The following is a 25,893-nucleotide window of genomic DNA, read 5'->3' as shown; positions in this document are numbered from 1 at the left end:
TTTGTATTTATTAGCATGCCAATTGGGAAGGGCTAATGTGTGAATCCAGGCCTTTAGTTTTACTCTTGAACTTAAAACTCTTAAGAATTGCACGCAGTTCCTCCAAAACTGGAGGCTACTTGCATCTAGCTTGAGGAGTCACGTGGTTATATGGGAATTTTGCTAGACTCATCACCTCCAAGTTTCCATTTGAGTGCTGTTGCCTGGATTTCTTACTTGCAGTTATGTTTAGATCTGTTATCCATCTACCAAAGCGATCTATTTCTTCACAGCAAATTTAGGGAGTGAAACCTCCATGATTGAGGTCTTGTAAAGTCTTACCTACCTCTATAAAACTTCAAGGAAAATCTAATGCTGTTGTGCCTACCTGAACTGGTTGTCTTGTACATGCTGTACCCTGATGTCAGCCAGGACGTGGGCTGGGTAGCAGTAAACGGGCACTGGAAAACTTGTGTGAGTAACTTCCTAAATGAGAGCATGAAGCAGTATTCCCTGCGTGCTGCCTGGCAGCAGTTTGAAATCTCCCTGAGATGAGAGAGGAGAAATTCCGGGAACTTGTTTCATCTGCCCCTACCCCACGTCTCTGCGGTAGCAATGGCTTATAATGTCTCGTACAGCACAGAGAAGTCCGTGCAGAAAGCAAGGCCCTAGCAGCAGAAGTTTTGTATTAAAGAACACTTGTGAACCACTACCGGCTAATTAAAAGCGATCCTGAAACTGTTTTTGTTGTTCTGTCAAGTTCAACTTCTACTTTCCTTTCCCAGAAACCCAAATCTGAACTGGTAAGGACTTCTTTGCGTCTGCTGACATCTAGTGCCTACAGACTCCAATCCGAGTGCAAAAAAACCCTTCCCGTGGAGACGTGCCCTACGACGGACATCCAGCTGGTCACGCAGCAAGTTATCCAGTGCGCCTACGACATCGCCAAGGCTGCTAAACAGCTGGTTACCATCACAACCAAAGAGAACAACAACTGAGTCACACTTGGCTTTTTAGTCTTGTTTTTTAAAGGTTGGATTTCAAATATAGGTGTGGAACTATTCAAATTTTTATGAGAAAAACTAAAGGGGCAAGAAACTTTTTTTTAAAACTCAGTATTATTTTTGCATGTTTTCTAACAATTTTATGATTAATTTAACCCGCTGCCTTATTTTTGTGCCTGTGTTGCCAGTCTAGTTACAGATAATAGCATGTTGCAAATAGCTGTTGAGCCAGTATCACGTACCAGCGTTATATCAAGCTCTTGCTAGATGTTTCCTTGGGGCCACGTTCTGCTTTCAGGTATTGCTTGCAAAACTCCCACTGAAGTCAGCTGCATGTATCAGAGGGCAGAATCTCGCCTCTGGTCTGTCCGTCCTGGAGCCTGACGTGCCGTGATGCTGCTGGCTGAGAAACCTGCAGCGAAACAGGTCTCTGAAGGCTCCAGGATCGGAACTGCTAACCAGCAGGAAGAAGGTTGTAGTCCTGATAATGGAGTACAAGCCGAATATTATCTGTTCCCATATCAACTGTTGTGCAATAATATGTTTTTAGTCTGCTAAAACAATAGTAGTTGTGGGCATCCGAGCTTATTACATGTAACTATACGAGGTCACTTTATCTGTTTTGGAAGGAATTTGAAACTTAATAGTTATTTCTTTTAGTTGTCACTATGCCATTAATATATATGTTTGATGTTACTTTAGGGCATTAGTGGTTAAAATATTATCCTTTATTTCTGATTTAATAATTAATTCTTAAGTTTCCTACAGAGTTTTACTGTCATCTTCAAGGCACCGTCTTGTTTGCAGCAGCATTGCTCAGTAACTCAAGATGCGATTTCACTAAAGATTTCTGTGATAATTAAAAAAAAAAACAAGAAAGGAAGTTAGAAGAGTGCCAGTGCAAAAGCAGCTGTGTCTGCCATAGCATATAACCTCTGTACCTCAACATATCCAAATGTGAAAAGATTTCTTATATCTAGTAAGTTTTATGCAAATCTTTCAAAATTTTACAAGCTACGTATGGAGTAACCCACGCTAGGCTGCCTGTCAGAAAGGTAGACGGGTAACAAATGTCAATGTGTTTCACGTTTCTTCATTCGTAAGAGTTCACACAACTTCCAAAAACGTGTCAGTCTGTAACTTCAAAATTGAGAGGTTTTTGAGCCTAAATTCCATGAGGCGGGGGGGGAAGTTACTAATTTTTGCCTCCGCCTGTGTCCCATTTGGAAGCGTGTTGTCATTTTCAAGGAGCCGGCCGCAGCGGTTCAGCTGGCGGCCGCTTAAAGCGGTCTTGTAGTTAAGAGCGCAGTTACGGACCTGCAGCGGCTGTCACGTGGCAGCAGCTGAAGCGAACGTTTAGACAGTTTTCACAGAAACCTTTGAGTCAGAAACGGCTACCTATCTGCCGTTCCACTAACAGGTCTGCAGTGTGCGGTCTGCCAAAACCACAAACTCTTCAAGGCTTTTGGGTGAAAAACTGCCATGTTTAGGTGAACAAACAAGTTAAAGTTCAGTGGTTGGTTCCTTTTCAAATCATACTGTGTTTGTATGTATATATAAACACTAAGTGCCATAACACTGTTGGATTCTTGTATGTTGTAATTGGCTCCCTTTATAAAGTAGTGCAAGTTTGAGGGAGGGAAGGAATGGAGAGAGTAGATGACAACCCAGTAAATTAATGTTCTTCATTGTGGGGGTTTTTATTTCCTTTCTGCACTTCTGAATTCCAGAACTGTCTCTAAATTCACGGGAATGCAGACAGGCTGGGATTAGAACTGCAGAAGACATTTGTAAAACCTACTTCAAAGTTCTGCTACTGGCAATTAAATACATGGATAATCTTCTAGGAACTCTTCCTTAAATTGGCATCATTGAAAGGCAGCGGATGGTATTTTTAAATCTCTCAGGACACCATTGTATGCTTTTCTTTAACATATCTTACCTGATTTGCAAAGCAGGGTAATGCTGAGTTACGTTGTAAGTTATCAGTTGTTTAAACTCGCCTCTGTACCAAAACAAATGGACACTTTGATAACTGCAAGCCCTTGTTCCAGCTACGCTAGCTCCAGATTTTCTAAAAGCACCTATTTAGCTTGTTGGAAGGCCTAGCTATGAAAACATGGCCAATCTGTAATTGATTTCCCGTTCTGTCACTTAAACAGCATTTCTGGTCAATTCCCCTGTTTCCAAACAAATGTTTGTTCTAGGTTGGTTGTGGTCACACACTGTGTCATCACTCCAGAACCACAGTGACTGCGCTGCGAGAATGTCAGAAAATTGCCTATCTTTCTCGGTAAAACAGAAGCGGTCTGAGCACATGCTGATGTGCTGCGTCAGCTCTGTTCACAAACAGGGCTGAGTGGTTCAAAACCAACAGTGGAACTAAAGAGTAGTAAGTGGATTAGCCCTCAAATCATACAGCGCTGCGGGTCAGAAGATTTATAATACCTGAAATAACAAAGGTGGTTTTTTCTTTTATGACTAGATCTCCTCTTTTTCCCCTGTAAAACAAACTTGCTCTTTCTTTACAAAATGCTGCATAGGAAAGTAAAAATTTTTTTGCCTTTTTTCCAAAACTTGTATTTATCAGTGTCAGTCTGTCTGTACAATATTTTGACTTAATCTTTTGTTTACAGTATTACTATAAAATGCTAAAACCCTTTCATTGTGCAAAATTATTATGGTTATTTGACTGCTGGTTCTGTGAAGAAAAGATCGTGAAAAAGTTCCTAGAGTTGAGTAAAGCCAGCAGTGCTGAGCTGGCAGCCATCTTTGTAACAGCCCTGGACCGGCTCCTCGGGCACTGCGACAGGACCTGAACGTGCCACAGAGCTGAAGCGCGTGGCCTGACCTTCAGCTGCAGTTGCCGACGATAACAGCCAGGAATCAAGTGCAATAATCAACTAAAACTCCCCTCCCCTCCTCCTGTTGCAGTACTTTGCTCATGTAAAGAAACAAACGGTTGTTCAGGTTGCAATTATTCATTATTTATGAAACAAGTGAAAAAAACAACATCTAATGAAGTCTTCAGCACCTTCTGGAGAGGAACTGGACATGTTAAGAATTACTGCTGCAGCACATGTTATCTATCTTACTGATTTTCAATGTGCATTACGCATTAACTCCTAAAAGCCAGCTGGGCCCCTGGGTACGTCCTGCTTCTCAGAGGTTCGAGTCTGACACTTAAACAGCGAACGCAGCACACAGTGGTTTACAGTTCCCGTTCCCCGGAAGGCACAGATTCCTTCACCATTGGTTTGCTGTGTGGCCCCCTGTAGCACATACTAAAATACATCATCACAACTCCTGAACACGGAGTAAGCAAGCAAAGCAGTTCAGTCGTCCGAGGATGCTCGCACCTCCGCCTTCTTGAAGCCAGTAGAAATTTGCTCTTGTGTTCAGCTGGGCCACAGCTAAGTATTTTCAGAAATCTACTGAGTTGAGTCTCGGCATCATTGTTCACTATTCCAAAGCCACCGTTGTTTCAGGAGCGCCTTGATTCTTCAAAGTTTTCTTTCCGTAGTCTGCAACTGCATTTGGTGCTCGTTCCTCAGGTGCAAAGGACAAGAATCCTCAGGTCCATGCTGCTTTTGGGTAACTGTAGAGCTAACGGGGTCAAAACAAAGACCATAACTACTGTGTAAGCTCTAGAATGAATCTTCTGCACACGTGCTATTCAGCATGCAAAGGAGGTACTTTGGAGAGTACAGAATATCCTCCAAGAAAAAGCATCAGTAACGTTTAAGAGTTGATACTTTAAGGCAGTAATGCCTCCTTCCAGCTTTCTCTGACTTCAGTTGCTACTGTCTAATAAATGACAGAGGTGGGGTTACTGAAATTCAGCTTCGTTTTTACAGCTAGGCAAAGCATGACAGAAGACGGAAAGACATCGAGCAGCTCAGATGTGCTGTACCAACTGCGTTAATGCAGCTGATAACGCTAAAAATGAATGAGAGTAACATTTGAGGCAGTAGCAACAAGTCTGCCTCAAAAATTATTTAAAAATTGGGACCTAAAGCGTAAGTATCAGCAAAAGAAAAGCAATTTCTAAGAACTATAGCCCTCTGTTAGAAACAGCACCAGGGGAAGGAACGGGACTGGTGTCCTGCCCTGGCGCTGTGTGGCAACTAAGGTGCAGATTAGAAACAACGAGAATTGCGCTTGCATGATGCCGTGGCCTTCCCTGATGGGCTCGCGTGTCGGGGTGACCCCTACGTACAGGCTGCCCCTTAACGCTGCTACCTACCCTGCTGCGATACCCTTGCTCGGCCATGCGCTTGGCCTCCTGCCGCACTAACTCCTCGCAGCGCTGCCGGGCTGATCTCTCCTCCTCTTCCTCCTCCCTCTGGCGCTGCTGCTCCTCCCGCTCTTGTAAGCGACGCTCTGTCAGCTGGGCACAGAGAAGACGAGGCTGTTACGGCGAGATCGGACACGGACCGGGCACCTTCAACAGCTGGGTGCCTATCTGGAAAGCATGCTGTACCTGCGCCTCCAGCTCCTGCCTGCGGGCTGCCTTCAGTTCCTCCTCCTGCTCCTTCTCTCGCCTAGTCAGTTCTTTTGCCTCTTCAAGTTCTTTAATCAGCTGCTCTCGATACTTTATAGACTCTTCTTGGGCTCGTCTGTTGAACTCCATCTTCTCTTGGATCTGGCGCTGTCTGCCTGCAAGGACCTTTGTGAAGTGAGAGATTTAAGGGAGAAGAGAAGTCAAGAAAGGGGCCAGCCTTAGAAGCAGAACTGGTGAAATCTCGGTGCAGACGGCTAAACAGTTCTCAGAAAACGTGTCAGACAAGCAGAAAAATTCTGCCCCAGGTACTGAAGGCTGTGACCCTCTGGAGGGCAGAGGGTTACAGCTGGAACGATGGCTTCATCGAACCAAGGGAGACACCTCATCAAAAAAGGTCATCACCTCATTCATCAGGCGATCTCTGGCCACCTTCTCTCTTTCCCATTCTTCTTCCCTCTTTGCCCACACTTTTTTAGCTTCTTCTCTAAAGGAGAGAGGAAGAATTATCTTTAAGGCTACTACTTACAGTTAAAAAAAACCCTATATACTCCATGGGCATGGACAAGCCACCCTGCGCTTTAGAGGAGCACTCGGGTTTCTCTTCACGTTTGTTCCCAGGTAGCTAGCATGTCCGCCCCACCTGTGCCTACTTCAGGGAACCGCTTTGATCCCCCCATTACTGAATGGCAGGAGGTAACATGCCAAAGGAAACGCTGGCTTGTAGCAGGACTTCTTGGCTGTGCTGATCTGCCCCAGGCACAGAAGGGCCTCAGGAGGAAGCTTGCCTCTTAACAAGGATATTACTTCACACGGGGGTGGGTAGTTAAGGGCATTGCTGGAAAAACTGCAGATTTTGCTAATCTTCCCTCTGCAACAAAACCTTTAACTAAAACTTGATGGTAGCATGCACCATCCTGTCACCAGGGAAGATGCTCAGTGCACTGAGGAGAGCGTAAGGTGAACCTGAAGGAGGAACCTGAGGCAGCTTTTATCTACAAGCTCTGCGATACAAAAGGAAACAATATGCAGGTTTTTGGAGTCACTTAGACTAAACCCCTCCACATCAGTAACGCAGAGTCATTGAGAGTTGGTTACAAAGTACTTAGAACTAAAAGGTAATTCTTGCTGTCTCTGTGTTATTACCTTTTTTTGTTATTAAAGCTGTTGCATTAGAGCTAATGTAACAAAATTATGGACTAGGTCTTGGGCTGAGGTAACTGAAAAAACAACCGCAGGCTTTGATTCTGTCCTGGCAGAAAAGCTTCGGGTCTGTCTGTACTGGCACACCAACCGCCTAGCACGGTACTCGGCACACGGAGTGAAGGGGCAGAGCTCACTTCTACTGCAGCGCTTCTAGAACTGCAAGGCCAACCAGACACCGCTTTCAAACGTCCGCTTTCAAAGCCTATTTAACAAACGTGAATGGAGCTCTGCCAACCAGGCAGGAACATTCGGCACATACGGTCTCTTTAGATGATGCTCAGAGGCGGGCAGACTCACCGAAAAATAGTCTGCAGCTCTGCTTCCCTCTCCTTTTCTAACTGGAGCTGTTCCTCAATGACGTGTTTCATCCAGGCAACATCTGCAACGGCTCGTTCTCGTCGCGCGGACTGGTGGCGCTGATCCTCATCTTCTTTCTCCAGGAGGGCTAATAAGATTTGCCTGTCTGTCTCCTTGAGAAAAACCACAAGATTAACAATTATTCAGCAGGCTTCCAGCCTGTGTGCGGGGCTACTCTCTACAAATCATTGGTGACGTAGTGTCGAGGGTGTGCTCAGCAAGACGCTCAGTCTGCTGGCTTCCCCAGGATCTTTTTGCTCCAGCCCTGTTCACAAGCTGGAAGGGGCTTCCTAACTAAATATCTGTAGGCATCAGAGGCAGACACATAAACGAAACACAAAGAACAAGTTTCTTCAGCACACGGTATCTATAATGTATAAATCAAGGGGCACTTTCTCTTACCAGCTCCTCTTGTATCTGCTGGGCTCGTCTCTTTAACTGGACGTTCCACTGATGCCTCAAAAAGTGACTGAAGGAGAAAAAAAAAAAAACATTCAGACTGACTCTAAAGCCCTGTGTCATTATACACCAGCACTCAAGAAGGTCCATCTATGACAACGTAACTTGCAGGCAACAGAGGTACCTGCGACCGCTAACCTGAACAAAAAGAAGTAACGGCACAATGCCTTTGCTCATCGGCTGTTCTGGGCGCTTCCATCAAAACCCAAATATTTACAACCCACCGCTGCTATCTGAAATATCTCCCCGTGCCGCAAGTACTATTGAGGACATAGGACCAGATTCTATCCAAGCCCTGCTGAAACAAGCTACACTCGATGTCATACCCAAGCTCTTTCTTCTTCCGGTGCTCTTCCATTTGTTTCCTTTCTTCTTCCAAGTTCTCCAGCTCCCACTGCTGCTTTAATAAATTCTCCTGTTCTTTTTTCAGCTTTGTTGCCTAAAAGGAAAAAACAACAACCAAGAAAGAGTACGTCAGAGAGCTAGGACATCCCAGAGAGCCTTTGTACCAGAGTTTGTACCCCGTTCTGCTCCTCTGCAAGCAGTCAAAGTTCTCACTGCAGTAAATATTCCACATTAATTTTGTTCGTGGCTCAGTGGCTCACAACTCAAGAGACGCTGTGAGGAGCTCCAGCTGACAAAGCCTTTGACCTGAACCTGTCACACTCAGAAGTTTCTACAAACCTTTTTCTCATCTGGTGCAGCACAAAAAGGCGTTCACATTTCAAGAGGAGCAAACAAAAACTACCGGAATGCAGTTCATATGCCCGTGTTCAGGGGAGAGGTCTACATTGCTAACAGAAATTAGGTCACAGGTAACTTTGTTCCAGATTTAATCTAGCGGAAACCTGGAGGGAAGAGGTCAGGCCCGTGTTGCTGAATTTCCAAGTGAAACAATCAATTTCTGACTCAAATGAGGAAAAACTAAAGATTACCTCTGTCTCCTGTAATTTCAGTTCTTCTATTTGTTGAAGCAACGTCTCCGCTTGCTTCTTCTCTTCCAGCCGACGCTTCTCTTCCTCTTCTTTCATTCTTTCCAGCGCTTCCCTTCGTGCAATTTCATACTCGTTTTCATAACGCTTTTTCTCTTCAAGTTCAGTTGCTTCTTGCTTTCCAAGCCAAAAGAAAACATGGCATTTAAGGTTAGGCTAACGCAAAAAAACAGCCTCTGGCTCAGGAAATCCACAAATCAAACTCCTGCAAGCTGACACATATTGGGAAAATATGGAACAAAATACGCGAGGAAGGAACGCGAGGACAAAGCCAAACTGTCTGCTGAGCACTGCCTGAAAATGGTTATCAGTCTCTACACGTCCTTCGCAGGACCCTGCACAGGTCTGATGCTGAGCACAGGTGGTCTCACAAAGACACTCAGATTTTCCTATTACAACCTAGATTATTGTTTTAGTTAACTCTGAAATCTGTATTTGAAGGCCTTTATTATTCTTTCACATCCAAATCACTGTATTGCCGTATCTAGTACGTGCATATTCAAATACTGAGCTCTTGCAGCTTTGCCCTGGCTCTGCACTGCAGTTTGCTGTTAGTCAGACGAGCACCCAGTGCCACACTGAATCCTGCAACAGATCCGTTCAGCAGATAGCACTGGATTTTCTCGGAGACGGATAGTGTGTACTTGTTAGACAGGAACGATGGCTCTTCATTAAAAGCATCCTTCCTGCTAGCAGCTCCTGTCATTCTGTGGACACCAGAACTCCCCATCGCCACGGGAACGAGCACAGCGACCTCAGTCATTACTTGGTTCAAGACTGGTGCGAGAAAAACAAACAAATAGCCAACTCCTATTCCTTCCACATCCGAGCCGTGTCCGTACAGGAAGGCAAGCTGTCTGCCAGCCGGATCAAAAGGCACATAGTGTCACACCTCCACCTGCTCACACGTTTCAGGAGTCTGCCCTAGTGACCAGTAACACCAGGGCTACCCCAGCGTACCTTGGTTTTTTGCATGAGCTGATCACCCCAAGCCTCCATCACGTGCTTCCTGTGCAGCTCCGACTCCACCTGGAGATGACAACAGATGCCATTAGTGCCAGAGGCTCTCCTGTCCCCCAGGATCTACTGGACTTTCTGGAGCACCACCAGCCGTAGCCCTGAAGTCGCAGCAGGATCTACCTCTGCAGAGGTGGGCTCGTTTGGGTGTCCTCGGTGCCCACCAGGTCCCAAGCCGAGGGTCAATGTCATATGCCAGTTCTGGGAAACACTACAGTGACACTGAAACCAGAGCTGTGGCAGCTAGAGCAGCAGGCTGGCGGAATAAAGAATAAGGAAGCGCCACGGATGCGGCAGGTACGGCTTTAAAAAGCACCTGAGATATTTACATCATGGGCACTGAAAATGCGCTCCGAGTCAGAAGAGATTTCTGACTGTTTTTGAAAAATACCAGCTTTGAGGGTACTTCTTACACAGTTAAGCCATTTTACTTCTTTGCCTTTTGCTTATCAGCACTTAGGACAATTGCTGTGATTCAAGATGAATGACAACAGTAGGTCTATGATGACTTTCGAGTTAAAAACTGGTTTAATAAATGCAAGGCAGCGGGGACTAAAAAGAAAGTAACATCACCTCCCGGAGCTCAGCGTTGTTTTTCTTCCAGCGCTCATAGAGCAGCTGCTCAGCAACCTGGAAACACGAGAGTTGGATTATATCAGAATACAGAAGAATTCGAGCTATCACCCCCCCCCCCCCCAAGGCAGCCATTACTTAAGGGCACCAAGTGCTGAACAACGGAGCGGGGGGCACTTCTGCCCAGCCCCCAGCAAGTGCAACTTGCACATCTGAAGCAGGGGAGCGGCCGTACGAGCGCTCCTTCATCGGGAGAGATGGGGAACGATCCCCGGCGGCTGCGAGGCCTCTCCCGGCGCCGTGCACGGCCGGGCCGCGAAGAGCCGGCGGCCGCGGGAGGCCCCGCCGCTCCCCTCACCTTCCTCCTCCGCTCCTCCCGGCCGGCTCGCAGCTCTTCGCTCCGCTGCCGCATCCCGACGGCCTCCGACCGGCGGCCCCACCGCAGCTCCCGCAGCTCCGCCGCCAGCGCTTCCCGCTCCTCGCCCAGCAGCCGCCGCAGCCGCGCCCGCCGCTGCTCCAGCCGCGCCGCCGCTTCCTCCGCCTCCCGCCGCACCTCCGCCGGCCTGCGACACACCCGGCGTGTCAGGGCCTTCCCGCCGGACCCCCCGCCCGGTTCCCCGGGGCCCAGGCCCGTACCTGGGCGGGAGGGCGCGGGGCGCGCTCCACCGCGCCTGCCTGGAGCAGCAAATGGCGTCCCGGGCGAAGGAGCGGCTGGCCCGCTCCCACTGCTGCCGGCTGTGCGCCTCCAGCTCCCGCCGCCGCCGCTCGGCGGCCCAGCGCTCCGGGACCCGGCCCCGCGTCTCCCACCACAGCGCCATCGCCCGCCGCCCGGTACTAACGGCCGGCGCTATGGCAACGCTACGGGCCGCTACGGGCGCCGCTGAGGAACACACCGAGACGAGCTTCGCGGGAAGGGAGGGGCGGGCGGCTCCCCGCCGGCTCACACCGACCCGGTCCCGGGGGATCAGCTCCTGCTGCCCCCCTCGCCCCGCGGTACCTCCGTGCCCCCCCCCGCCGAGGCCCGAGCGCTCGCAGGACGTGAAGAAGCCGTTCGCCGAGCTGGGTGTGAGAGGGCAGCCGGGCTGGTGCCAGCGCAGGCGCTCGCGGTGCCGGGTTAAAGCTCCCAGCAGCTCGAGTCGTTATCGCGCTGTAAATACTTCAGGTGGGTTAAAGGTTTCCGTTTCTGCCGGCCTTGGCAGCCACACCGGCCCGGTGCCACCCGCAGAAGCTCGTCCTGTGCCAAACCCTAACCGGGCCGGCCCCTGGCTGACCCAACACCTGCCCAGCACCCAGGGGACACGGGGTCCGGGCACCGCGGGCACCGGCTCGGCAGAGGGAAGAGGCGCCGGCTGGTGGCCCCCTGCGTTTGCCACCGCTGGTGACACGTGGCTCCCGGCTGCGGCCTTGTGCCAGCACCCTCTGTGCGAGCCAGAGATCGGTATCACCCCATGACCTGTTTTTCCAGAACAGCTGGTAAAAACACCGGGTTTGGGGCCCTGTCACCAGTAAACCCCCTCCCGCTGCTCCCGTCCCCCTCTCCCCACACCGCCACGTCCCCGTTCTGTCACCCGCTACCGGGAGGGTGAGCTCGCCCTGCCCGGATGGAGCGCGGTGTCGTTTTTCCACCCCCAGCCCTTCGCAGAGGTGTTTAAAATTAATCGCCCCCGCGCTAGGGTTTAGGTCGGTTTGGTTTCCCAGCGCAGGCCAGGCCGCACCAAGGGACACGCTAACCCAACCAGCTGCTCCCTATGAAAAATTTATTTCCCCTAAATAATTAATAACCAACAGCCGGGAATACTGCACCCGGCCAGGGGAGGAACAGCCGGTGCGGAGCCGAGACGGCATAAACAACGGCGGCGGGGGATGCTCCGATTTCCCCCCCCGCGCTGCCGGGGCAGGACCTGCAGGCACCCGTGCGGCCCTGACCGGACCGGGGCCGAGCCACACTGCCCCTGGACCGCAGCGGGGGATGAACCGGGGTGGGCTGAGCGGCGAGGGGAGGCCAGGCGGGCCGGGGTAGGCAGTGCGGCCTCCTCCGGGCGCCCAAACCGGCCCTCGCAGCCGGCCAGGCCCGGGCTACTGGGGCTGCAGCAGGCACCAGCCCCGGGGCTACGGGGGTTGGGAGGGGAGCAGGGCCCCGCCCCTCAGCGCTAGCCCCGCCCCTCCTCACTTCGAGGCCCGCCCCCACGTCCCGATTGGCGGGCAGGCGGGTGGGCAGTGAGCGGCTATTGGTCGGAGCGGCGGTGGCAGCGCGCTGCCGGGTCGGGCGGCGGGGCCGGTGCCGGTGCCGGTGCGGTGCCGGTGCGGAGCGGAGCGGGCCGGGCCGGGCCGGGCCGGGCCGGGCCGGGCCATGGCGCTGCTGCTGGAACACGAGTTCAAGCCGCTGCCGGCCGACAAGCAAATCGAGACGTTGCCCTTCCTGGAGGCCGTGGCGCACCTGCCGCCCTTCTTCGGTGAGCCCGGGCCGGCCGTCTGCGGGGGTGGGAGCTGCTGCAGCGCCCGGCCCGGTACCGGCCCCGCCGCCGCGCCTAGCTGTAGCCGTCTGCGGGCAGAGGGCCCTCGGGTCCCGTCGGTCACGGTAGCCCTTCCCCAGTTCTGGGTGCCCCCTCTGGTCCTGGGTGCTCGCTCCTGGGGCTCCCCCGGCTCTGGGCCCCCGGTCGGTGCTCACCCCCGCCCCCGGTGCCTAGTGCCCCGCCGGGGAAGCAGCCTGACGGGGCCGGGGTTGCATCATGGTCCTGCCAAACCCGCCGAGCAGCCCCGTTGGGAAACATCCCACCGTCCCCGGGGCCCCACGCCCTGGCAGAGCCGCCGACGCCACAGCAGGGCCCGGCCGCTTTCCCCCGGTACGCCCCGGCCGGAGGCATCGCTCGGGACAGGCAGCTCCCAGCCGGACCGTGGATCCCACCCGTGGCTGTTCACCCCATGTCGGGGACGGGGCAGGCGCTGCCAGGGCCGTGGGTGTGTGCCGGCATGGCCGCCCTCGTGCCACGACGGCCTGCGCCATCCCGCTGCCCTCCACAATGTCGGCTATTGTGTGACGGCTCCGTGGCAGGGCTCGGCCGGGCAGGACACGGGGTGCCTGCCTGGGGACGGGCAGAGAGGGTCCTGTGCCCGTCGCACTGCTCCGGACCGTCGCGTCGGGGCCGTGTCCCGGGGTCGGAGGATCGCTGACGGGGCTGGAGCGGGAGGCAGGGCTGTCCCGGAGGGCAGCAGCCGCTCGCTGTGGCCGTGTGCGAAGCCCGAAGAGCCCTTTGCTGGCGGGCATCTCGGTGCCTTGGCTGTGGTTAAGGTGAATCCAGTTGGTTACGACTCGGGACTTTGCGGTGTCTCCTGTGTCCCCTAATGACTAATTGTCCTCCCTCCGTGTTTCCACAGATTGCCTGGGGACTCCCATCGTCTACTCGCCGGTCAAAGCAGACCTGACTGGAAATATCAAGGTAGGAAGGGGCGCAGGAGGGCTCGGGGCGGGGGGTGAACCCCCGGGCAGAGATGCTGTGGGATTGGAAAGGCAAGACCTGGGGGTGTTTAAAAGGGTTTTTCTTCCCATGGGGGCTTTCAGGCTCAGCGGCGGCTCGTCTCGGTCACGTGTGTTTATTAACGGGGCTCCCTGGTGAAAAGCACCGATTAGCAGCCGCGGTGCTCGCTGCAGGCACCACGTTTCCCCACGCCGCAGCCGTGAGCGCCAGCCCGGCTGTTCTCCGGTGCCGCTCGCTGTTGCTGTACCCGGCAGCTGCCGGGAGCCAACCCCCCTTCTCTGCCCTCAGAAAATCCGGGCGGTTTATGATTCCAACCCTGCCAAGTTCAAAACGCTGCAGAACATCCTGGAAGTGGAGAAGGAGATGCACGGCTCGGCCTGGCCCAAGATGGGCGCGACGCTGGCGCTGATGTGGTTGAAAAGGTGACTCACGGTGTTGGGGGCTGCTCCGGGCTGTGTCCCGGCACGTGGGGAGCTCGCGGAATGTCGGCCGGAGTCTGCTGTGGAGAGCGTGGGTCTGGCCGGTCCCTTCAGATTGGGTCTGGCCGGGACAGCGTGGGGTGCTGCTTTTTGGGGAGCACAGCCCAGCGCACTGATTGCACGAGCAGGAACATGCAGAGGCAGGTATCAGCTCTGCGAGGAGGGTGCGTTGCCGGGGCTGTGGGTTTTTGGGGGGCCTGGATGCGCCAGGCTCAGGGGATGCCTTGCTGGAGGTTGGGAAGCAGCATCCCCTTCCCCACCCCACCATCTCCGCTCTTCTCGCAGGGGCCTGAAGTTCATGCTGGTGTTGCTGCAGAGCATCTCCGACGGCGAGCGGGACGAGGAGCATCCGAACCTCATCCGAGTGAACGCCATGAAGGCTTACGAGATCGCGCTGAAGAAATACCACGGCTGGATGCTGCAGAAGCTCTTCACGGTGAGCGTTCCCGTCTCTGCGGAAGAAAGCGGCTTTTCTTTAAGCCCAGTTGTTCCGTTAGTTGCCCCGAGCCATGATGTGCTTTAGGGGAATAAGGGCTTGGAAACATGGGAAGCTGCTGATCTGTTTTGAGCAGTATTTCAAGGGGACCCTCTCTGCGCATCCCTGCTTTTCCAAGGGTCCAGCAACCATCCCAAAGGTTGTTCCCGGGCGCCTCCGAGCGCTCGGGGACCCCGCGGCGTCCCCAAATGGGGATGCCGCGGGGTCCCCGAGCGCTCGGAGGCGCCCGGGAGCAACCCAAACCAGGGTCCTGCATGTGGAATGGGGAGGACTTTGGGTTTCTTGGAGCCTCATGGCTTCTTCATCTGTTTTATAGGGCTCGGTCTACGCTCTTCCGTACAAATCGGATTTGCTGAAGGCGTTAGAGAAGGGTAAAGAAGTCAAAGAGGAGGAAAGCATAGAAAAAATTCATCAGTTTCTCTCGAGGGTCACTCCCATCCTGGATGCAATTTATGAGATGTACACAAAGATGAACGCCGAGCTGAGCTACAAAGCCTAAGGCTCGCTTAGGCAGGGCTTAAATAAGGTGTGACGGGTGCTACCTGTGTCTTAATCACTGAGACGGCTGGGGCTGCTCCCGGCTGTCAGGCGACTTAGATTCTCATCTGGATCTGCAGTGGATAACCTGTTTTCTAAAAGAAAAAAAAAAAATTTAATTTTCTATTGAGAACACAGCAATAAAACAATTATACGCCGTGTCATCGTAGGATTTCCCAAGCTTTTGTACTAAAGAGGAAAAACAAGTATTTCTAGTCCTAACCGCCGGGTTTATCTCTGCCACGGTACGGGGAATGAAGCGTGGCTGACGGCAGCGCCCCGCCGATGCTGCCTTGGCTCTGCCCTGACTCTCAGACTGCACCGCTGCACCCTCGGCTGCGCCGTGCCCGGTACCCACCGCCTGCCGACGGGCGCCCGATGCCGCTCGCCCCACCGATTGCCACCCGGGTGAGAAACTTCTCGAATGATGCCGGCGGCGCCCATGGCGGAGGAGCCGATGACTTTCCCGGGTGATCCCAACTCCTCCGGTGCCTGCATGGGAGCGAGTCCCCTCGGCGGGGACGGCCACGCCGGCTGAAGCCGGAGGACTGTCCCGAGTCCCGGTGTTTGTGGAAGCACGCGTTGCCTTATTAACCCACCGCCTTACGACGCTGCCGAGCCCCGCGCCGCCGGGGCAGGGAAGCAAAATTTAATAAAAACTCACGGTAACCTCGGCCTGGGCGGCTGTTGCAGGGTTTGTTCCTGGGGGGGGGGGGGGGGGGGGGGGCTGTTTTGGGGAGGGGGTTTCGGGGTTGTTCCTTGGGCAGGCTGTTTCAGGGAGGGTGTTTTGGGGGGCTGTGCCTGGGGGGGGGGCTGTTTTCGGGTGAGTTTTTGGGGCTGCTTCAGGGAGGGTGTTTCAGGGCTTGTTCCGGGGGGGGGGGGGGGGGGGCTGTTTTGGGGAGGGAGATTTGGGGGGGCTTTTGGGGAGGGGGGCTGTTTTCGGGAGAGTTTTCAGGGCTGTTCCATGTGGGGGCTGTTTCAGGGAGGTTGTTCCGGGGGGCTTGTTTCGGGGAGGGTGTTCCGGGGCTGCTCCGGGCCGGGCCGGTGCCCGGGTGCCGGCAGGAGCGGAGGGGGCGGGCGGGGGCCGCTCCCGCAGGCGGGTCCCGGTGCTGCCCGCCCCCGGAGCCGGGGCAGGGAGGGGCCGCTCTCCGGGACGGGCCCCGCGGCGACTCGGCGGCGCCGGAGCTTGCGGGACCCTTCGCGGGACGGGCCGCGGTACGGGCCGGGAGCGGAGCGGGCAGCCGGGGGGGGGGGGGGAGGGGGGGGGCGGGGGCGCGGGGTCCGGCAAAAACGGGGGGCGGCACGACCGTGGGGGTGGTCGAGGCGGGACAGGGGGACCGGGGCAGGATGGAGCCCCCGGGCAGGACAGCACCCAGGCAGGATGGAGCCCCTGGGCAGGACAGCACCCAGGCAGGATGGAGCCCCTGGGTAGGACACGGGGACTGGAGCAGGATGGAGCCCCCGGGGTGAGGACAGGGCTGCGGGCTGAGCTGGGCAAGGCAGGGTGCAGCCCCATGGGCTCCCCCTGGCACCCCGGGGTCCTGACCTGTCTGGCCAATTTGGGGGCTCACCGCTCCGAGGGTGAGGTGCCGGATGCGTTCCCACTTTGAGCTTTGAGGAGGGGGTTACCAAACGGCTCTGAAACTCATCCGTTGGACCACGCTGAGTTCACGGCTCTTGCCCAGGTGAGCGCGGCCCCGGCGGTGCGGTTTATTTTGGAAGGTGGTTGGTTCGCTCTGGCTGAGCGTTTCCACCGGGGCTGAACGTGAACACGATGCGGTTTCAGTGATTCACTCCTACCCAGAGCCCTTCGTGCTTTAGTTTGAGGAACACTTTAATGTGGCAAAGTCTGCACTAACCGGGCATCCTCCCTGCTGCCCGCCCAGAGCATGTCCCTGCACGTCCCAGTGTCGGTGCCAGTGTCCGTGCCCCCACCGTGGGCCGGAGTTGGGGACTAAAGGGGGATACTGGTGTGGCTGGGAGGTAACTTGGTGGAAAGCTGGGGAGAGGTGGAAGCACATGTGGGGGAGCGGGTGGGAAGGTTTGTGTTGGATGCGAGAGCCAGGGCTGTGCCGGCGAGCCCCGGCGTGTGGTGAGCTGTGCCTTGACTCATTTATTTCATGGGGTGAGGAAGTCTGAAAAATAAAAAACCAAATAACTAACAAGCCAAATAAAGGCCCATTGACGGCACCTTTCCTGGCAGCGGCTGTGCCCGTGGGAGCGCCCAGGCTGACGGCACCGGCCAGCGAGCCCGTCGTTTCCGATGCGAGCTTCCTGCCCCGGTCGCTGGCGGCAGCGCCGGCTCCCAGCCCCACCCGCCCTTTCCACTTGTCCCCTCGCTTCTGCCCCGCATCTCCCCGGGCTCCGGCCCTGCGAGCATCCCCGGGGCTGCCTGCTGCCCGGCCGAGTCCCCCGGCCGATGTCCCTCAGCTGCTTCAGGGCCCGTGTTTGCCCGGGGTCGGGGTGTGGGACCTGCGGGCTTTGGCAGGTGCTTGTGGAATTTCTTGCAGAGGGCGATGGCAGGAAAGTCAGCAAAGAGGAGAAACTGTGTCAGCTCTGCGGCTCGCCTCGCATCTCCCGGGGCTGCGCCGTCCGTGCTGGGTGTCCCCCGGGGCTGCGCCGTCCGTGCTGGGTGTCCCCCGGGGCTGCGCCGTCCGTGCTGGGTGTCCCCCAGGGCTGCACTCTCCGTGCTGGGTGTCCCCAAGGCTGCACTGACCCTGCCGAGTGTCCCCCAGGGTGGCAGGGAGGAGGGGACTGCTGCCTGAGGTCCCCCTGCTGCTGCAGGATTTTGGGGCCGTTTGCAGCCATCATCGCCCGTGTCCATGGGAGCATCGTGGGCCCCCGCTGTGGGGCTGCCATGGGCGGCTGTGGGACACGCTGCCTAATTAGAAGCACGTTATCCGGCAAGAGATGCCTGCCCGCCCCGGGAGGGCCCAGCCTGCTATTATGGCTTGTTGTACAAAGCTGCAGCCCAGCAGAAAATGATACGTTTCCCAGCTGCTTTTTCTGTCCTGGGACTCGCAAGGAGGGCTGAGCTCCCCAGAGGCAGGAGCTGGGCTGAGCCTTAACGGTGCTGTGTTTTGTGGGTGTGTTTTGGTGGAAAGCGGGGCTGGGGGACAACCCGGGGTCACTCACCTGCCTGCCCTGCCTGTCCGTGCCCCTGCCAGCGCTGCCTACCCAGAGGGACCTGGCAGGCAGGCACGGCGGTTCCCATGGCATGGTGCAGTCCTTTGCTGTCCGTGCTGGCAGCGTGGCTCTCCTGCAGCCCCATTTCCCTCTGGGCAACCTAAACCCATAATTTCTTGTCCTAACTGCTGCTCCTGTCGGGCAGCACCCGCGGGCTGTGGCCCCCCTGTGCCGCAACCGTCCCCCTCCCGGTGCCCAGCGTGGCCGTGCCGGCACCACGGGCACCCAGGGCCAGGTCCTACCGAGCCCCCCAGGGCTGCGGAAGCAGTGGGGCATCAGGGACCAGCCCTGGCCCTGCTCCGAGCCCTGCTGCGGTGGCAGCTCCCTGCTGCCTCCGGGTGCTTCCCCAGGCGCGGGGTGTATCCCAGGAATGTTTTCTTTCCTTGGGCGGCAGATCGGAGCACACAGGGTCTGCTCTGTGCCCTGTCCTGGGCTGCACCCAAGCTGACCGCAGCGGGGAGAGGCAGCGGGGCCGGGCTCGCCCTCGACCATTACGGCTGCGCTTTGAAGCCGGCAGCACCGCAGCCGGTGGGGCCTCTGCAGACGTGAGGGGTCCCCACGGCCGGGTAGGTGGGCGCTGAGGAGAGTCGAGGCAGGCAGGACCGGCCGGGAGACCCTGGGCTGCGGGGTGTCCCGCTGGCCCCAACCGCTGCCGGGGTCGGCATGGGACCTGCTCCTGCGCGGGGGCACGGTGCCCTGTGGGAGAGGATGGGGAGGGACAGGAGTTATTTGGGGATGACGCTATGTTTTCCTCTGCCAGGTCTCCTGCTCTCGTGGAAGGAGCTGGGGGTTGCAGCCGCCCAGGCAGGCTGCCTGTGCCTGTCCCCCCGGCCAGGGACCATGGCCGATGCCGAAGACTGCCCGCGCGGTGTTGGCGGTGATGCTGGCGAGGGCCCGGGGGATGACGGGTCCCTCCAGAACGACTCCTTCCCCCTCTCCTCGCTGGCCAACCTGTTTGAGAGCGAGGACACCCCGTCCCTTGCTGAGGCAGGCCGGGGCCCCCCCGGTGCTGGGGATGGAAAGCAAAACCTCCGCATGAAATTCCATGGGGCCTTCCGGAAAGGCGCCCCGAAACCCATGGAGCTGCTGGAGGCCACCATCTACGAGTCGGCTGTGGTCCCCGCACCCAAGAAAGCCCCCATGGACTCCCTCTTCGACTACGGCACCTACCGCCACCACCCCAGCGAGAACAAGCGCTGGCGCAGGAGGGTCGTGGAGTGAGTACGGCAATGCCCGTGCACCCTGGTGCCGGCAGGGAGGGGTGGGGTGGGGGCACCCCAGGCATGCTGGGTGCAGCATGGTGGGCATGTGGATGCCCGGCAGCTGGGGATGGGGACAGACCCCCCCCCGCCATGGCTCTCCGGGTCGTGCTTTGGGGTGCTTTGGGCTGGGCTGTGCCACGCTGCACCGTGCCATGCCGTGGTGTGGGTCTGCAGCCCCGCGGTGCCATGGGGCCGGGAGCGCAGCTCCCCTTCCCTCTTTGCCGGAGCCGTGAAAGAGGCTCTGTGTGCCCAGCCGCTCCCCTGGCCGGTGCGGACGTCTGGCTCCCCGGCATGAAAGGGCTTTTCAGGAGGGCCTCCACCCTCCCCGCGCCAGGAAACCGGAGCCCGGGGGGGCAGCCCGCGGCCGGGCACACAATGCCCCTCTGTGCCGGGCACCTGGGGCGGCCGCCGTGGCCCCCCGCCACTGTCCCCACCCCAGGGGTGCAGCCAGGTTCGGGGCAGTGGGGTGCCCCTGTGCCCCGGTGGGAGCTCGGTCCCCTGGGTGGGCAGGGATGTAGGTGGGTGGAGGGGTCCTGGATGCCCCGTGTGCCCCAGGCCCCAAAGATCCCTGGCTGGGGCAGCCGCCTTCCCTCCTCCCCCCCCGGTTCCCGGAGCCGGCCGGTTGTCCCCAGCCTGTCCCACTGCCGCCGACTGCTCCGACCGGTCTGGCTTCACCCTCAGTGCTGGAGCATGACCGAACCCACGGCCCGTCCCTGCTGGAGGGCATGGCTGGGGGCCCGAAATGCTGCAGCACCCGGCTGGGAGCTGGCAAGGTGCCCACCAGCCCCCGTGGGCGATACTGGGAGGTGGGATGCTGGGAGCACTGGGCTGCTGTGGGTGGGGAGGCTGCCCCGGCCTCATGGGTGGCCCTGGCTGAGGGGTATCCCCGAGTGCCCGTGCCCCTTCCCAGGCAGCTGAGCAGCCTCAAGCTCATTGCACAGGTGGGAAACTGAGGCAGCGGCTCCGGTTCCCAGTGCTGGCGCTTCTCCCGCAGGAAGCAGGCGCCGGGCGTAAAGGGGCCGGCTCCCAACCCACCCCCCGTCCTCAAGGTCTTCAACAGACCCATCCTCTTCGACATCGTCTCCCGGGGGTCCCCGGCCGGCCTGGACGGGCTCCTCTCCTTCCTCCTCACCCACAAGAAGCGTCTGACGGATGAGGAGTTTCGAGGTGAGCACCTGGGGCTGGTCCGGCCCTGGGACCCCCGCGGTGCTGGGGCTGTGCCATGCCACCAGTGGTCCCTGTGTCCCCACGGGGATGATGATGCACAGCCCCAGCACGGGGGGCTGCGACGTGCAGCGCCCGGGAGGAACCGGGGATTTGGCCAGGGAGTGTAGGGGTGAGGGGCTGGGCACCCCCATAGCCTGGGGGGCTCGCCCTGGCCCCCCCTCAGCACCCTCTGCTCCCAGAGCCCTCCACGGGGAAGACTTGCCTGCCCAAGGCACTGCTCAACCTGAGCGGGGGCAGGAACGACACCATCCCTGTCCTCCTCGACATCGCCGAGAAGACGGGCAACATGCGGGAGTTCATCAACTCGCCCTTCAGGGATGTCTACTACCGAGGTAGGGGGGCTTGGGGCCACTGCCAGCCCTGTCTGGGCATGGGGGACCCCGGGGGAGGTTTGGGGACTGGAGCAGCAGGGACTCTGGGGAGGATGGAGGATGCTGGGGAGGTTGGGAACCAGAGCAGTGAGGACCCTGAGGAGGTTGGGGAGGCTCCAAGGGGGGGCTTGGGGACTGGAGCAGCAGGTACCCCGGGAAGGCTGGGGACCCCGGGGGAAGTCACGGGGCGAGGCGGGGGCTGATGGGCGCCGGTGGCGCAGGTCAGACAGCCCTGCACATCGCCATCGAGCGCCGCTGCAAGCACTACGTGGAGCTGCTGGTGGAGAAGGGAGCAGACGTGCACGCCCAGGCCCGCGGCCGCTTCTTCCAGCCCAAGGACGAGGGTGGCTACTTCTACTTCGGTGAGTGGGGAGGGAGCCGGCGGGTCACCTGGGGGGACTGGCTGCTCCCCGGGGATGCCACCGCGGCAAGGCGAGGGTGGCAGGCGTCCCGACGGCGTGCTGTCCCCGCAGGCGAGTTGCCGCTTTCGCTGGCCGCCTGCACCAACCAGCCCCACATTGTGCACTACCTGACGGAGAACGGGCACAAGCAGGCGGACCTGCGGCGCCAGGACTCCCGTGGCAACACCGTGCTGCACGCCCTGGTCGCCATCGCCGACAATACCCGCGAGAACACCAAGTTCGTCACCAAGATGTACGACCTGCTCCTCGTCAAGTGTGCCAAGCTCTTCCCCGACACCAACCTGGAGGCGCTGCTCAACAACGACGGCCTCTCCCCCCTCATGATGGCTGCCAAGACCGGGAAGATTGGGGTACGGTGACCCCCCCCCGGCGCCGGGAGCCATCTGCCCTGCCGTCCCCGGCTGCAAGGGCTGAGCCCCCGTCAGCTCTTGGCTGAGCCCTGTCACACTCGGTGCACGTCCCTGCCGGCGGCGAGCAGCACGGCTTCTCTCTGCGGATGATGCTGGAAACCTGCACATGCAGCCTATTAACCTGGCTAATTAACCTTTCCCTAATTAACCCCAGGCTCTTGGTACATCCCGTCCTTTCCCTTGACTTGCCCTTGTCCTCGGGTGGTGTGGGCAGGGGGTCGTTAAAAATGCAAAAGCTGCAGCGTCTTGGGGGGCTGCCTGCTGCCATGGTGTCCCTGCACCCCAGGAACACCCCGGGCCCCCCTGGGGTGCAGGGGGTGGGTTGGGGTGCGCAGCGGAGGAAGGGGAGCTGCCTGGGTTGGGGTGGGAGGAGAGTGGGGTGCCCTGAGCAGGCGGGGGCCGGGTGCGGGTCTGCCCACGGGTGAGCGATCCTCCCTCCGGCAGATCTTCCAGCACATCATCCGTCGGGAGATCATGGACGAGGATGCCCGGCACCTCTCGCGGAAGTTCAAGGACTGGGCGTACGGCCCCGTCTACTCCTCCCTCTACGACCTCTCCTCGCTGGACACCTGCGGGGAGGAGGTGTCCGTGCTGGAGATCCTCGTCTACAACAGCAAGATCGAGGTGTGCAGGGGCTGGGGGGGACCGGGGCGGGGGGCCATGGGGCTGGGTCCCTACTGACAGCACCCGTGTCCCACCAGAACCGCCACGAGATGTTGGCCGTGGAGCCCATCAACGAGCTGCTGCGCGACAAGTGGCGCAAGTTCGGGGCCGTGTCGTTCTACATCAGCGTGGTCTCCTACCTCTGTGCCATGGTCATCTTCACCCTCATCGCCTACTACCGCCCCATGGAAGGCCCGGTGAGTCCCGCGGCACCGTGGCACAGCCCCATGGGCCAGTGCCTCCTGGCAGGGGTGTTTGCCGGGTCTCTGCCCCAAGCAGCCATGCCTGCCCTGGGATGGTGGAGCAGCTCAGCTCTGTCCTTTCCCCGCAGCCCCCCTACCCGTACACCACCACTGTCGACTACCTGCGCCTGGCCGGGGAGATCATCACCCTTCTCACCGGCATCCTCTTCTTCTTCACCAACGTCAGTGCGGCGAGGCGGGGGGTCCTCCTGGGGGACAGCCGAGCCCTCGTGCTCTCCATGCAAGGAGCGACTCGAGGGCGACAGCCCCGTGTCCCGAGGCATCAGCCCCTGCCGCGATGCCCCCCGGACACCGGGACCCTGCCATGAAGGGGCTTGCTCCCATGACCCCCCCCTCAACCTCTCCCTCTCTCCCTCAGATCAAAGATCTGTTCATGAAGAAGTGTCCAGGCGTGAATTCCTTCTTCATAGACGGCTCCTTCCAGCTGCTCTAGTACGTGGGGAACCCCCGGTGCCTCTGCAAGCCACAGCACCCCTGGGCTTGCGAGGGGCAGCAGCCGGCGGTGGCTGTCGGTGCAGGGTCTGACCCCGGCTCTCCTCCAGCTTCATCTACTCGGTGCTGGTGATCATCACGGCGGGGCTGTACCTGGGCGGCATCGAGGCGTACCTGGCCGTCATGGTCTTCGCGCTGGTCCTGGGCTGGATGAACGCGCTGTACTTCACCCGGGGGCTCAAGCTGACGGGGACCTACAGCATCATGATCCAGAAGGTCTGGTGGGGTCAGGGGTCTTCTCCTTCCCCAGCAGGGCTGGTCCCCCTGTGGATGTGCGGCCCAAAAGGAGGGTCTTCCGTGCTTTCTTTAGGGTTTCTTGTGGCTCGCCAATGCCCTGCTCTCAGCCCGGCCATCCCTGCGGCATGGCTCGGCGATGGTGCCCCGGCACACAGCTGGGCGCCGCGGTCCGGCACATCTCACCCCACTCTCCATCACTTGCAGATCCTCTTTAAAGACCTTTTCCGCTTCCTCCTGGTCTACTTGCTCTTCATGATCGGCTACGCATCGGGTAGGTGCCTGGCTGGCGAGCTGGGGCTCGGGGGAAGGACGAGCCCTGCGGCACAGCACAGCCGGGCAGGGGGCTGCAGAGCCCCCACTCCATCCTACCCGCCTGCGGGCTCAGCCTTTGCCTCCTCCTGTGGTGGAGAGGGGCTCGGCCGGCGTGGAGCCGCGTGGGGGCCCGTTGTGGACCCCGTCCTTGCCGCTGCCCCCGCGGACTCGCCATCCCTGTCCCTTCTCCCCCAGCTCTGGTGTCCCTCCTCAACCCGTGTCCCAGCAGCGAGTCCTGCGGCGAGGAGCAGTCCAACTGCACAGTGCCCACCTACCCCTCCTGCCGGGACAGCCAGACCTTCAGCACCTTCCTGCTCGACCTCTTCAAGCTCACCATTGGCATGGGTGACCTGGAGATGCTCGAGAGCGCCAAGTACCCCGGCGTCTTCATCATCCTCCTCGTCACCTACATCATCCTCACCTTCGTGCTCCTCCTCAACATGCTCATCGCTCTCATGGGTGAGACCGTGGGCCAAGTATCCAAGGAGAGCAAGCACATCTGGAAGCTGCAGGTACCACCCCGGGAGCTGCCGGGCAGGGAGCTCCAGGGGCTGCCTGGGCCGGGGGGGGGGCTGCAGCACCGCAGCACCCCAAGCTCCGTCAAAGCAGCACCACCTGGGCGAGGGACCCCCATGCCTCCGTCCCCAAGTGGCTGAGGGGTCCCTGGTGTCCCTGGCAGTGGGCCACCACCATCCTGGACATCGAGCGCTCCTTCCCTGTGTTCCTGCGGAGAGCCTTCCGCTCGGGGGAGATGGTCACCGTGGGGAAGGGCACCGATGGGACGCCCGACCGCCGCTGGTGCTTCAGGTAAAGGCAGGCGCCCTCGGGAGCTGGGGACCGGGAGCAGCTGAGCCTCTCCCACCGCAGCGAGCCGCATTTTGGGGTGCCGGCGCCGTGCGTTCGTTTGCTGGGTAGTTTGTACTAATCTGGAGCCAGGTGGCATTGCCGGTGGCGGGATGGCGCAGGGATGCAGGAGCTGCCGCCCTGGCTCCCAGCCGCTCTGTGCAGCCCCTCCGGGTCTGACCTTCCCCGCAGGGTGGACGAGGTGAACTGGTCCCACTGGAACCAGAACCTGGGCATCATCAGTGAGGACCCGGGCAAGAACGACACGTACCAGTACTATGGCTTCTCCCACACTGTGGGCCGGCTGCGGAGAGGTGAGCGTGCTGCCACGGGCTGGGAGCATCCCTGGGGGCTGCAGGGAGGTGAGCACGGTGCCGAGGGCTGGGAGCATCCCTCGGGACCCTGTTTGCAGCCTCTCATGAGCCCCAGGAGCAGATTTGCTTTGGGGGCCAGGTAGCGCGGGGCTGACCAGGGAACGGGGAGCAGCCACAGGCTCCCAGCTCTGCCAAACTCCCGCCGTCTCCGCAGATCGCTGGTCGACGGTGGTGCCGCGCGTGGTGGAGCTCAACAAGAGCTGCCAGCCGGAGGAGGTCGTGGTGCCGCTGGGGACCGTGGGGACAGCGGAGGCGCGGGAGCGGCGGCACGGCCAGGCCTCGAGCTCCCCGCTCTAGCACGGCAGCACTGGGAGCCGACGGACTCTGCCCGGGCCCCCAGCGTGGCCCTGGCACAGCCAGCAGAATTGCGGACTGGGCTGGATGGTGCTTGTCTGCTCCTCAGGGATTCGTGCAGCCGCTGTCCCTCTGGCAGCCGCTGTCCCGGTGGGTGTCCAGGGGGGTTCTGGCTTTGCCCTGGTGGTGTTGGGGGTCTTTGGCTTGCACAGACAAGCTCCAGTGCCACCACTTCGCTTTGCTGTGCCGGGCCATCGGCCATGCCATGCCGGGAACCTCTGCCGCGGGCAGGGTGTGGGGAGCGCAGTCCCCTCCGCCCACCAATGCCAATTGTTTTTTGCCACACATTTTTGCACAAGATTTATACAACTATTTATTTACTAATAAAGACTGACCTGCCACCACTGCCTCCTCCTGGCATTGATTCCGGCTCAGAGACCATCGCTGCAGCCAGGACTGCA

The 25,893-nt window shown here is 58.6% G+C and overlaps 4 protein-coding genes across 10 annotated transcripts in view; 3 read left to right on the top strand and 1 right to left on the bottom strand.

Annotated features, from left to right (window-relative positions):
• GIT2 (GIT ArfGAP 2) overlaps positions 1 to 3,645 on the top strand; it is a 35,422-nt gene extending 31,777 nt beyond the window's left edge. For all 7 annotated transcript variants that reach the window (XM_050906976.1, XM_050906973.1, XM_050906977.1 and 4 more), the window contains one exon: positions 765 to 3,645. In XM_050906976.1, the coding sequence (XP_050762933.1) occupies positions 765 to 977 (213 nt within the window). In that variant the 3' untranslated portion in view covers positions 978 to 3,645. The remainder of the gene's footprint in view (positions 1 to 764) is intronic.
• Positions 3,646 to 3,911: 266 nt separating this feature from the next.
• TCHP (trichoplein keratin filament binding) lies at positions 3,912 to 10,949 on the bottom strand. Its single transcript, XM_050906982.1, is given in 12 exon segments — positions 3,912 to 4,589; positions 5,230 to 5,373; positions 5,467 to 5,652; positions 5,890 to 5,971; positions 6,988 to 7,160; positions 7,450 to 7,516; positions 7,833 to 7,945; positions 8,442 to 8,615; positions 9,459 to 9,527; positions 10,089 to 10,145; positions 10,447 to 10,698; positions 10,700 to 10,949. Coding segments are annotated over 12 exon segments (1,557 nt in total). The 5' UTR covers positions 10,907 to 10,949; the 3' UTR covers positions 3,912 to 4,556.
• Positions 10,950 to 12,399: 1,450 nt separating this feature from the next.
• On the top strand, positions 12,400 to 15,756 carry GLTP (glycolipid transfer protein). Its single transcript, XM_050906984.1, has 5 exons — positions 12,400 to 12,541; positions 13,464 to 13,525; positions 13,853 to 13,986; positions 14,329 to 14,479; positions 14,856 to 15,756. Exons 1-5 carry the CDS (start codon positions 12,439 to 12,441, stop codon positions 15,036 to 15,038), a joined length of 633 nt encoding a protein of 210 aa, XP_050762941.1. The 5' UTR covers positions 12,400 to 12,438; the 3' UTR covers positions 15,039 to 15,756.
• A 3,346-nt stretch (positions 15,757 to 19,102) lies between these two features.
• On the top strand, positions 19,103 to 25,435 carry TRPV4 (transient receptor potential cation channel subfamily V member 4). The gene is made up of 15 exons (XM_050906971.1): positions 19,103 to 19,479; positions 20,519 to 20,691; positions 20,931 to 21,083; positions 21,344 to 21,484; positions 21,596 to 21,894; positions 22,399 to 22,578; positions 22,656 to 22,814; positions 22,949 to 23,041; positions 23,239 to 23,312; positions 23,423 to 23,588; positions 23,814 to 23,880; positions 24,117 to 24,433; positions 24,601 to 24,728; positions 24,957 to 25,078; positions 25,293 to 25,435. Exons 1-15 carry the CDS (start codon positions 19,103 to 19,105, stop codon positions 25,433 to 25,435), a joined length of 2,592 nt encoding a protein of 863 aa, XP_050762928.1.
• Positions 25,436 to 25,893: the final 458 nt, after the last annotated feature.

This window comes from Gymnogyps californianus, chromosome 16, assembly GCF_018139145.2.
Source record: "Gymnogyps californianus isolate 813 chromosome 16, ASM1813914v2, whole genome shotgun sequence".
In the NCBI taxonomy this organism is placed as follows: Eukaryota; Metazoa; Chordata; class Aves; order Accipitriformes; family Cathartidae; genus Gymnogyps; species Gymnogyps californianus.
This window is presented reverse-complemented; position numbering and strand designations above follow the sequence as displayed.

What these genes read in the sequence shown, in the direction of transcription:
- GLTP (XM_050906984.1), top strand. Translation starts at nt 12,439, where the DNA reads ATGGCGCTGCTGCTGGAACACGAGTTCAAGCCGCTGCCGGCCGACAAG. An exon ending in ACCTGACTGGAAATATCAAG is followed by an intron (nt 13,526 to 13,852) that starts GTAGGAAGGGGC and finishes CTCTGCCCTCAG; the next exon opens with AAAATCCGGGCGGTTTATGA. An exon ending in GCGCTGATGTGGTTGAAAAG is followed by an intron (nt 13,987 to 14,328) that starts GTGACTCACGGT and finishes CTCTTCTCGCAG; the next exon opens with GGGCCTGAAGTTCATGCTGG.
- TRPV4 (XM_050906971.1), top strand. Translation starts at nt 19,103, where the DNA reads ATGGCCGATGCCGAAGACTGCCCGCGCGGTGTTGGCGGTGATGCTGGC. An exon ending in TGGCGCAGGAGGGTCGTGGA is followed by an intron (nt 19,480 to 20,518) that starts GTGAGTACGGCA and finishes CTTCTCCCGCAG; the next exon opens with GAAGCAGGCGCCGGGCGTAA. An exon ending in GACGGATGAGGAGTTTCGAG is followed by an intron (nt 20,692 to 20,930) that starts GTGAGCACCTGG and finishes CTCTGCTCCCAG; the next exon opens with AGCCCTCCACGGGGAAGACT.